At 39.6% G+C, this 12281-nt stretch overlaps 1 protein-coding gene across 1 annotated transcript in view; it reads left to right on the forward strand.

Moving 5' to 3' along the window:
* NAA25 (N-alpha-acetyltransferase 25, NatB auxiliary subunit) overlaps nt 1–12281 on the forward strand; it is a 32527-nt gene that overhangs the window by 1651 nt on the left and 18595 nt on the right. Inside the window, exons 2-11 of the mRNA XM_054220131.1 lie at nt 1750–1835; nt 2778–2916; nt 4653–4771; nt 6666–6740; nt 7613–7720; nt 8167–8245; nt 8790–8901; nt 9946–10035; nt 10393–10562; nt 11339–11451. Coding sequence (XP_054076106.1) covers nt 1750–1835; nt 2778–2916; nt 4653–4771; nt 6666–6740; nt 7613–7720; nt 8167–8245; nt 8790–8901; nt 9946–10035; nt 10393–10562; nt 11339–11451 — 1091 coding nt within the window. The remainder of the gene's footprint in view (nt 1–1749; nt 1836–2777; nt 2917–4652; nt 4772–6665; nt 6741–7612; nt 7721–8166; nt 8246–8789; nt 8902–9945; nt 10036–10392; nt 10563–11338; nt 11452–12281) is intronic.

The following is a 12281-nucleotide window of genomic DNA, read 5'->3' on the forward strand; positions in this document are numbered from 1 at the left end:
TCAGAGGTCTGATTCTTGACTTAAAACAGTGCTTTCCAGTTCGCACTGTGTGCCCTGGTTACTCGGGGTTCCTTGACAGCCAGGTTTATCTTTCATCTTGGTGTGTTCTCCCTTCACCTGAAGGTTCACGTGTTGCATTTCCAGCCACCGAACATCTCCACCTACAGACTTGCAACTAACGTAGGCTTAAGTTTATTTTCCTTTAGCTTGAATTCCTTTGGAAGTTGCCAGCTACTTTGGCTTCCAACAAACCTACTTGTTGTTAGCAAAATACAATCTTTTTATTCTGCTGCAGTTTGAGAGGTTTGTGGTTTATTTGATTTACTTTAGGAGAGCTAAAGTGGAGATCTTATCGGTGCAGTTGTTTAACAATCCCAGACAGGCAGTGCAGTGTGGCAGATAATTCGTGTGTAAGCGATCCTTAAATCAAGAAGTCTCTGCTGGTGTATGAGGAGATCACCAGGATGTTCTGTTCCACAGTTTTGAAACCTCTTCACTGAGAAGTCCGTGCTTAAGCTTTAAGTTTAAAGGTGAAGCAGAGGTTTTCATAAGTTAAAATGGCCATCTAACCCAGGTAAAGACAATTTATTACAGTTTCAAACTATATTTTATGCAGCAACGTCTTGTTTTGGTTAGTGTGGGCAGGCTGCCTCATTTGAGGCTTTGTCTGGATGGTCTCAGGAGCCCAATTAGCTCTACTTTAAATCTGCAGCACTTACTTGGCCGTGGAAGCAAATGTTAAAGCTGCCGAATATAAATCTCATTAGTATAGATGCACACTTTGTACCATATACCAAGGAATTACTAAAGGTCACCTCTCTACTCGGTAAAAGAGTTCTCTCTCATAATGAGAACTACAGTCTTGACGAGAAAAAGGTGTGTAATGTAATTTCAATTAGCTGGCACTAGCTCTGTTCGCAGTTTGGTAGGGGAGAGGCCAGAACGGCGTAAGCAGACCCTTCCCGGTTGGCACGTCGGGTGCAACTAAGCTTTTCCGTTAGGTTTTGGTTAGTAAGTATTAATTTTTGAGGGAGGGGAAGCACATAGGGGTCGTGTTCTAATCTAAAATTGCGTGGTTTTAGTTGTCTAATAACATGATGATGCCCTGTAGGTGAAGCCAAAAATTATAATACCGAGCTGAAAAAGGGAGAAAACGGTCTCAAGGCAGGGGTTTTCTGCTGAAATTTTACTAGATAGTGGAATATCCCCCTAGGAAATTTTTGTCTTTAAAACCAGTCTGGTGACAGCATAGTGATACTCTGTTCGGGGACAGGTTTGCTCTGCCTGAAGCATGGATCGCATGGACAAGTAGGTCTTCTCGCTTAATACTTTGATAGATTGTGAGTGCTTAGTTTCGAACTTACTGCCTGTTAAAAGTCATTGAAAGTCTCCCAAAGGCACACCAAATTAATTTCTACTTTTACTGACGCAAAGAGCCTAAGCTCCATTGGTAGCAAAGAGCTGTTGCTGCAGAACCCGCTCTGTTATACATCTCTTGTTGCTGTAATGATCTAGGTGGAGTAATGACAAAAGCTTGTTTGTTTGAATGACTAAAACTAGTACAGTGAGATGAATACTTCATCTACAAAATAACATGTTTCCTGAACATTTGGCTTAGTAGTAATTGTACAAGGAAAATGCGGTTTGCGCTACTGGCCTAACGGCGCATACTCCACAGTAAAATTAGAGATAGCTTTCTGGAATGGTCTTGTGTTCTGGTATAATACTATATATGTTGTTCTTGTGCAGATTATCTCGATAATGGCAATAATAAAATGGCAATCCAGCAAGCGGATAAACTGCTCAAAAAACACAAGGATCTTCACTGTGCAAAGGTGAGTGTGATTGCGGTGCTCTGACCTCGTTTGGAGTGTAGCTCTGAGACTTGGGGTGTTTTGCTGGGCCTTTCGAGCAGTGCCTGTGATCTTCCAGGGACCACAGCATCTTCTGGACTCTCTGGAACATGTTGGGCCGTTCTAATTCACACAAGTGTTTGCCTGAAAACTTGCACAGATCCTCTTGGTGAAGTGCTTCTAATGACTGGCGTGTAATTGGTTACACCTGAGCTAATTGTTGAGCCTTTGTTAGAGCTGCTGCAAGCAACCTTGGCACATGGGCTGTGCCTTAAAAATGCCTCTTTTACACCTTAGGTTGAGATACCTATCTGTAGTAGTTTGAACCAAAACACGTACTTGTGTCATGTAGTCTTAAGTAAAATGCAACAAGGTGATTTTGGAGGCATTTGTTCTTCCACCGCCTTTTCGCTGCCCTCCCCGCTGTGCCCCTGTTGAAGGGTAAAGGGGTTCTGTTCCTTAGTTTTCTGAACATATGGCTGTCTTTCTACTTTCCTCTTTTCCCTGTGGGCTTTTCCTCTACAGTTCATACCACTTCTACATTTTGAAAGCTTCCCAAGCTGAAGCGCATGTCATTGACCTGAATCTCATTTATGTCACTTCTCTCTGTCCAGTTATCAAAATTAAAACTGAGAATTGGCAGGACTGGTCAGTTTTCAGCCTGCAGGTAGGGAAAACTGAGTGGCGGCTGAATGCCTTAGAGTGGCCTGTGTGTTTGTTGAGAAATGCAAAGCCACTGTGTTTGATGCAGCTTACGTTTGGTAGTTTTCCTCTACAGCCATATGGATTAGAAGCTTAATAAAACCTGAAGTTCTGTAGAAGTAATGAGGTGGTTGGGCAAAGCCTCTCCTCACCAGGAATGAGAGGATTTTCACTGGTAACTGCTGACTGTTTCTAACAGCTGCCTCTGTGTTGCGTCAATAGGTTCTAAAGGCAATTGGCTTGCAGAGAACGGGCAAGCAAGATGAAGCGTATGCTTTGGCACAAGAAGTGGCAGCACTTGAACCCACAGATGATAATTCCTTGCAAGCACTAACTATTCTCTACAGGGAAATGCATAGACGTAAGCTTTTTCCTTTGCCTCTCTTAAAAATCATAATTCTTTATGTTCTTCCAGAAGTACATGTGACCCACAGCTTCATGGGAAACATGCCAGGTGCAGGGTTCATGTATAGGCGTGTTATTAAGAGACTCAGGGAACGTAAATGACACCTGTCATAAATGCCTCTGAGGCTCTAGTGATCACCATAAACCGAAGAATCTTGTTTAGGCTTCTCTCATTAACAGTATTGAGTACACAGTTCCTAAGTCATAGAATGGTTTAGGTTGGAAGGACCTTAAAGATCATCTAGTTCTAACCCCCCTGCCATGGGGGGTGTGAGTGGCATGCTAATAATCATCCATCATGATCACTTGTTTTTTAATGAAAGCTACTGGTATTTGTTGTCAGTATATGTGGTAGAGATGACAAATCACACAGTCTGTGGTTTGGAGCATGCTTAATGCTGTGAGACCGGAGTGGAGGGGTTCAGGCCTCAAGAAGTTGTACGACAAACAGAAGGGAAGTCCTGGCCTCTCAATTTAACCGCATTAGCTTTTTCAGTACAGTTCCTTGTAGTGATAAGGTATTTTAAAAATACTAAATCGTGAGTGCTTGAGTGACGGAGTAAAATTGCATGTGGTTTTATGAAAGACGCCAGACCGTAAATACTGCTTATCTCCAGCTCTAAACAGTTGTTGTTTCTGGTGGCTTCTTGTGGTTCTTGGTGGTGGTAGGAGCGTTTGCTGTTGAATTGCTGGAGCAGTGACAATGGGGTGAAACAACTTTTGTAGAAATACATACCTGGCGTCAATCTGCAATACAGCAATTCCTTATGCTCTCACAGTTTATTTCTTTCTCTGTGTGTATGTATATGTGGAGTTCAAGTGTAATTTCTTACATAATACGAAATTTATGTGTGTATGTGTGACTTCAACATACACAAACCCCTGAAAATGTGAGGAGCCTTTCTGTGATTCTAAACAACTTGTGTAAGCGTTATGCTCAGGTTTCTAACTTTTAGGTTTATAACTCAGAAAGGAAAGAGTGGGTCTTAGGCACTTCCACTTTTGGTCCTGGAAGAAAATTGTAGCTAGGTGTTTTAGGTATGTGTGTCAAGAATAGGGAAATTATGCAAAAGATAAAGTGCATCTGGTTTTCTAATGCTACACTGAGATGTGATTGTATGTGTAAGGAAAAAAAATCTGAAAGGGTGAAAATGTAAGAAAGTTTTGCTTATTATAAGTATTTAGTCATGATAGATCAATTATTAAAAAGTATAGTGTGAATTATTTTACTTGGTAAGGGCACTAAAATAGGCAATTGGGAAATAACAGGATATGACTAATATAAGCAAACCTGTGATAGGAGTAACTAATTTGATATTAGGCTCTGAAAATGTTCTGTGTTTTGATACATAATTCATGTGGAGCAGTCATTCTGCCAGGAGTAGAAATCTTCATTCAGTTTAATGCTCCAAAATAGATAAACTTGCTTAAGAAAAAGACTTAAGTGCTTCTGAGCAGTTCAGTTGTTGCTGTTAACTCTATTTGGAGGTTGGTTTGTTTGTTTTCTTAAGCACTTTCCTCTTTTGACTACTGTTTATAGTGCTTGGGATCTAGGGGGAGGGAGTACCATTTCTGTGGTTGATGAGCGTAATTAGATTACTGTTCAGAATATCACTGATGCTATCTTTAGGTAGCTGTGCTTTAAAATTATTCCCAAATTTGTCTTAACTCAAGCATCTGGTTTTGGTTTAGCGGAACTGGTAACTAAACTTTATGAGGCAGCTGTAAAGAAGGTTCCCAACAGTGAAGAGTATCACTCTCATCTCTTCATGGCCTATGCCAGGGTTGGAGAATACAAGAAGATGCAACAGGTACAGTCAACAACCTGTGTTCTGATTATTTTAAGATGTCTTTTTCTGTCTTACTGTCAATGCCTTTTCATATCATAAGTAACCTTCCAGAAAGCTAAGCTGTGTTAATACAGAAGTTATACTCTGTTAGTTTTTGCAGAAAGGCTTAAAATACCATTATTTAGGGGATGGGTTATCTGGACAAATGCTTTCTTCTCCTTACGTGGGGTAAGACAGCTGTGCCTTTTGTGTGCATATGTGGTCTGATAGAATATGTTGGTTATTTTGGGAGATTTTTCTCAGTCTGTTGCGAACAGTATGGTGGCTGTGTATGAGGAATTCTGGAATAGATAGAAAAAGATCTAGCAAGATTTTCTGATCCATGTTTTCAGACTTGATTTACTTTTTAGTTTGCTGTTGTCTTTGCCCATGCTCTTACCTCCAGAATCACACATGTAACTGGATTTGTATTGGTTGTAGTTCAGTAAAGAAAAAGTAAAAAGCACTTCCTTTAAGTACATCTTACTTCTCTGTTGGCAGAACAGTGTCATGCTGGTTAGTTTTGTTTTCATCCCTTCCAAATTAGGTGCCTGGAGAATGCCTATAAATGGAAGATTTTTTTCAAAGCATGCGCGCTCTCTCTTCTGTATAAAAAAGCACAGAGAGCCAAGTAAATGAGTCCTAAGCTCCTTCTCATTCCCACTGTGTTAAGGTGACTTGAATTTTCGCACAAGTTTGGTTTAAGTAACTAAAAGAATATATTGAGCAGAAGTGTTATCCTCCATTGTAGGCCAGCTTGTATGCTGTTTGAGTTCCAGCTCTAGCTAGGGGCTAAGTTATTAATGTACATGAAATTACAAACCTTATGACAATCTAAACTTCAAGAGACGTGACTGCATGTTAATTGTACTCCTGTTTACAACCACAAGTGGAAAAAATGCCAGTCTTACACAGATAACAATATTTAACATTTGTGTGACCTTTTGTATGTGTAAGATGTCATACAAACATGTTCCTAATTAAGTTATTCAGACATTGGTGAGTGTAGGATGTTCCAAATCGGCCTCTGCATTCAGCCTCAGGACTTAGAGATGCAAAGAGTGCGCAGATGCTAACTGGTTGGAGAGTGAAAATAAACCTCGGCATCCTGTGCTCTGGGGTATTTCAGCTGAAAGTACTGGAAAATGCAAACTGAGACTGCAGTCAGGAAAAAGGCACAAAAGTTCATCTTTGGTAATAGACTGTATTATATGTAATTTCCTAAAATTAATTACAGATTATGTACAGGTAAAAATGTTTGTTATATACAGACACTGGCAATCTGCAGGAGAAATGTGTGAATAACAGTTTCTGTGTTAGGCTAGAGAATCTTGAATACTTTGGCTCTGCTTTGATATAGCCAAGCTTTCAGCTCGACCCTTGCTTAATCACTGCTTTTCATGTACAGGTGACCTCATGTTTCGGGTATCTGAGTGTGTGTATGTATGAAATGAGTGTTGAAGGGCAGTGGCTTACATGAAGGAGGCATGTGCTTTCGTGTGCCTTGTAGCACTTACTAAGCGTACTGGTAAAAATCAGCACTGGAAGTATCCTCCTCACTCCTAAAGAGTGAGTCTTCTGCTTCTTCATGTAGTTACCACTTCTAATTAAAGCTCTCATCTGTTTAGGCAATCATACATGCACATGCTCGTTGCCATTCCTTGTCAGACCTATACGAAGTACTTCACCTTTGAAACATATTCGCCCTCTGTTTTCTTCTTCTTTAGTGTTGTGTGTTAGGATGGAAAGGCTCCTGGGTTGTAAAAGTCCTCCCATCTAGTTGTTGATTCCGTGTTGTCTGCTGCCATCATTGCTGCTTAGCTTGTGTTGTCAGATACATTTGAGGAATGATAAAACTTTGTCTTATATTTTTCAGGCTGGAATGGCACTTTATAAGATTGTACCCAAAAATCCTTACTATTTTTGGTCTGTGATGAGCCTGATTATGCAGGTGTGTACAGTGTTTCAAATTAGTTTGACTTTTGCTGCAGGTATAGTGCAAATATAGAAATGTTCCGAGTGAAAATATTAGAGATTATTTTAAGTAAAATGTGTGTTTGAACTATTCCTGTGTGATACTGGAAGAAGAACTGAGCCCTCCTTAAGCAGCATTATTGATGAGGTTCAAAATGAATGTTGTAGTGTCTTTATAATGTGGCTTAACTTGTCTGCCTTACCAAATTTATACAACTTGAATTATTCTCTTATCTGGACTAGTATCCTGCTGTCTTTAGTTAGAGAGCTAATGAATAAATCCTCAAACATCTGCAGCTCCTTAGGCACAACTGTTCCTCTCTGTAACTAGGTTATAAAGGCTCTAGGAGGAGATAAATGAGAGCTCTGGACTTAGCATGTCTTTAAGACTGCAGAAGGTCTGCAGGAATAGATGGCAGATCAGCTGTGCTGCTGGTAGTTGAGATAACAGATTCAGGCACTTACCAAACAATCTGACAGTGTCAGCCAAGCAAAAAATAAGCATGGAGGCATTAATCACATTCTCTAAAATACCGTGCCATGGAAAACACAGATGTGTTCTTGGTACGTGTTTGTCGTGGGTATTGTGTGCCTAGATGTATGAGCCTCTGGACAATGTCATCAAGAGTTAAGCTTTTCAGTATATCACTAGTTTTATTGCTGCCTTTTAACAGCGCAGTTGTGCTCTGCATGTGGCAGATGGCAGCTCTGGATGCGTGGTTTTGGTGGGGGGAAATGGAAGCACCTGGTTGTTATTTTTTTTTTTTCTTCTTCTTATGGGGGAAAAAGCAGTGGGTGGAACAACACAAGAAGTTGATGAGCTGTTACGATCATTTTTCTCTTCCTTAGTCTATTTCAGCACAGGATGAAAACCTCTCAAAGACGATGTTTTTGCCACTAGCTGAGAGAATGGTGGAAAAAATGGTGAAAGAGGATAAGATTGAAGCTGAGGCTGAAGTAAGACTTGCAGATACTTTCAGCTTAATTTGAACATTATTGAGACAAGAAATACACTGTTAAAAGAAGCTGATTATTTTAACAGTTTTCCAAGATAATAATCAGTAGTGTTCTGGAAGTAAATGTGAATGTAGTGGGACTGAAGGAAATCTTAAGAGCAGAGGGTTGAGAGGAATCAGAAGAGCATGGCCAAGGAAATTTTTTTTGGTTGCCTGATGAAGTACTTGGGTTTGCTCCCTGGGAAGGCCCCAAGAGAAACTTCAGGACTGAGAATGGAAAAAAGACCTAAATTCCTGAACGCTCCACCCTCTGGAATGCTAAAGATAGCTTTGCAGTCCTGGCTATCTCCTACTTCTAATGACAGTAACACAAGCCACTTTATTTCTTGGCACACCTGTATATTGTTTTACTAGCAAATTTCATTACAGTCTAATCTTTCTTTTAAGGTTGAGCTGTACTACATGATTCTGGAACGGTTGGAGAAGTATAAGGAAGCCTTGGATGTTGTGAGAGGAAAACTAGGAGGTAATTTACTCTGTCAGTTAATAATCACAGTTGTGTGAAGGAACAGCGGTTCTCCTTTGCTTCAGACTTGTCCTCTGGTTACCAAAAAAAAGGCTGTAAGAAGCCTGACTCTTAGCACCAGTTACAGACATTGATGCAAACTGGAGATGTTCTTGTGCAAGCTGGTTTCATCCAGCTGCTTATGGTATTTAAGTGTTATTCAGTGATGAACTTTGCAGCAGCATGTTTAGTGGTAGTAAATTGGTAGCATGTAAGTTTGTCGTAGCTGCCATCTTAAAATAACACCAACAAAACACAAAAAAAGAAAGAAGTTCCGAGTATCCTACATTTTTGTGGACTTCTTCTGGTGATTAAAATGCACTTGCAGTTTTAAGGAATTGGGATATGAAGGTTTCCATAGCAAATCTGTCCTTTCTATCCTTCAAGGGCCCCTCTTCTGTTCTCTTACTGTTTTGCATCTTTGGCTATAAAAAGAAGCTTTGTGCAGGAAGTGGAGAAGGAAATGCATCGATTAAATAAATTTTCCCTTCTGTTTTTAATTTAGAGAAGCTGACAAGTGAGCTCCAGAGCCGCGAGAACAAGTGTATGGCAATGTACAAGAAGCTGTGTAGGTGGCCGGAGTGCAATGCGCTGTCGAGAAGGCTGCTACTGAAAAAGTGAGATGACATTTCTACAGTCCTACTAAAAAACTGAAGAAAATTTACGGGCTAGTTGTGAATTGCCTTGTTTAGTGGCTTTTGTAATATGGTGAAGGTCACAGGGAGAGTCAGTGTCAGGACTGTAGTTGCTTCTTTTTGAAGGCTGACTTTAGTGACACATTAATGCAATAAAATTTTGTTTACCTTGTGATTTCTAAAGGCTGTGCTGGTTGTTCAGCTCTAACTTTCATGGTGGGAGAGGAGGAGAACTGCATTTATATTTAATTTTCTGGAACTTTATTTCTCACGCTTTGCCAGACTTCATACTGGGAAATACATGTAATGCTTTGAACAGATGCATCAGGAGAGAGCATACCAGTATGATCAAATCTGTCTCTTGGAACTGTCGAGAGAGATTTGTTGTCTGCTTTTTGTATTTAGCTGTGCCTTAATCTTAAGTATAAGTTAAATACAGAGGCCTGAAGATTAGGAGATTCTGTCTGCATCCACTGCCCGTGGGAACAGCAAAATGTTTCTTCTCTAGAGAAGTTGTTCTTGGTATTTCATATTTGTTAAGTATATTAGCAGTGGGAAAAAGTGGAGAAAATAAGCATCAGCTTTACAGGACACTTGAACACAACACTGACAATGTGTAGAACTAATATAAGCACATTTTCAGCTTTACCTCTTTGTATTTGGCATCTCCTTTCCTGTACTCTTAAATTGCTCTGAACACGGGTAGGAGAAATTTCTGCCTTAGAGTTTTGTGGGGATATTCATGAGCTCTGATTGAAATGTAAATGTTCAGAGGGGAATTTGTAGCTTGCCTCAATTCTGTCTTGAAATTGTTTCCTTTAGTACGCTTCAAGAGGTTCAGGATGATAGCATTCTTAAGATGTGAGACCTTATCAAGGAAAAATGATTCTTATTACAGTTGTTTTTTCTGTAATATGAATATGTGCTATTCTTTAAATTCAGCTTTTGCAAGGAATGCAGTTTTAGAAGTGAGTTACTGTTTTGGCAATTCCCTAAACTTTGTTCTGTGCCTGATTTTTGTTTCAGCTCAGATGATTGGCAGTTTTATATAACTTACTTTGATTCAGTGTTTCAACTCATTGATGAATCCTGGACACCTCCACCAGAAGACGAGCAGTAAGTTAACAGTTTTGCCCTGGATTTGTTTTTCCTTTGTGCTACAGCAAATTGTTTGCATTCATATATTCAGTACAGTGCTGTCTGCATCTTTGGGTGACTTCTTGACATCAGACCCAAATGGTGTTTTCTCCCTACTTTGTTTTGCAGGCTGGCAATAGTTTATTGGAAGAAGCTGTATAAATAGTGGTTTGTACACTATAGGACTCTTCCACTTCATATTTTTCATGGTGATTGAGTTAGAGATCTGTCAGGCCAGATTTCCTTAAGAGTATCCTGGGAATATGCTGAGCATGTGTTATCAATGCCCTAGCAATGGGAAAAATCAAAGAACCTTTTTTCTCTTTAATTGCACAGCTCGTTGGAAGGAGAGGTACACTATTCTATAGAGCAAGCTGTGAAGTTTATAGAAGAGAGGATAACAGAAGAATCTAAGAACGCTCGGCCGCTTCGGGGACCATATTTAGCTAAACTGGAGCTGATTAGACGTTTGCGATACAGAGGTTGTAATGATGAATATAAACTCGGTAAGAGCCACTAACTGGATGATAAATTAATCTTTCAGAGAGAGCACAAACTTGGAACAAGCTCTTTGCTAAATCATTGAGTTAAATACAATGCGTGTTATCAAAATGTATGTTCTGTTGTCTGTATGTAAAGCATTTTGAAAGCAGTAAAAGATGAGCACTGAAGAAAGGCAAGTAGTTCCAGACTGCTCCAGGGCTTGTAAAAGCAAGCATGGAAACTTTCAAAAGGACCTATGGGATCTAGGAGCATACGATCACTGACGTTGTAATGAAAAGTACATTCCTGATGCACTGCTTTTGTAGAAAGTCCTGCTGTTATGCTGTAATCTCTGGGTGGTTTTTCATTTAGGTTTTTTGGCAGTAGTATCAGGTTTTGCTTTTTAAAAGCTTGCATTTAAAAATCACGTTTAGGGAATCGGTGAAGGAGAGAACGTGATTAGAGCAACATCTGTGCTGCTTACTTTTGTATTTCCATTGAAAAATAAGTTACTGTTAGATAAGTGGAGGCTGTGTATGCATGCCTGTTATGCTGAGCTCTTATCTGCCAAAGTAGCTTGAATGAAGCTCTTGGGTTGGTTTTTTTTTAATGTGTCCTTGGTTACCAAAGACATTGAGCCTCTGTTAAAATCTGCAGTAGTGCAGCTATCCATTTTCTAAATCGCTATGTAATCTTGAAGGGGGGGAGGGAAATCGTTAACAAAGATTTCTCGTAGTCATTTTTACAGATTCAACTTTTAATGGAGCATATTAAAAAGATGAACGGGCCTTTTTCCTAGGTGATCCAGAAGAACTAATGTTCCAATACTTCAAAAAATTTGGGGACAAACCCTGCTGTTTCACTGATCTCAAAGTGTTTGTGGATCTCCTCCCATCCAGCCAATATACAAAGGTAAGAAAAGATAAAGAAGTGGTGGCAAGAACTGCAGCACTTGTTCGCACTCTGGTCCTTTTATCTTAAAATACCTGTGGGTCATTTTGAAAGACTGGAAACATCAAATTTTTACCTTCTGTTTGAAATTCAGAAAACTCTTTCCACTGCAGAAAAAATAATGAACATCTGACTACACCCAGCAATTTCATTCAGAGCATTCTTACTGGAGACTAAAAGCTAAGTTTGATCCTGCAGATTCTCAGGCCCAGATGTAGTTTTTGTTTGGTTTTTTTACTACCATTTTAAGGTGTCAGGGTGCTTTGAGATGGTCTTGGTTGAATTCTTGTATCAAAAATGAAAAGCTCGTAATGCTGATGAAAATTGCAAGATATGAGCTCATATCTTGTAATTAAAAGCTCCTTAGGTATTGTAGTTCAATTGATAAGCTACCCAGTGAGCTCATTTTTAAATGAGTAATCTCTCATCACCTTTGTTTATAGTTCACAGCTTAAAAAAATGGAGTAATGTGAAAACAGGAAAGATAAACACCCCACTGTTTGTTCATTTGCAGTTCTCATTGCTGTGTACTGTAACTTCTATTTTACAAGAACATCCTACTGTTTCCCTTCCCACTCATCACTTGTTTTTCCCATTAAAGTTCTATGTTTAATGGGAAAAATCTGCTCCCTCATCCGATGCAGGTAGGGTGTCACATCGATGTTTTGCTTGGCTCTGCTGCAGTGCTAGAGAATGGACACATTGATACTGATCAAGGGGGGACCAAGAGACCTATGGCAACTTTTCCAGAATCTCTTTCTGAAACAAGCTCTTTTTAACTGAAAAGACTA

The sequence above is a fragment of the Rissa tridactyla genome, chromosome 13 (genome assembly GCF_028500815.1).
Source record: "Rissa tridactyla isolate bRisTri1 chromosome 13, bRisTri1.patW.cur.20221130, whole genome shotgun sequence".
Lineage (NCBI taxonomy): Eukaryota > Metazoa > Chordata > Aves > Charadriiformes > Laridae > Rissa > Rissa tridactyla.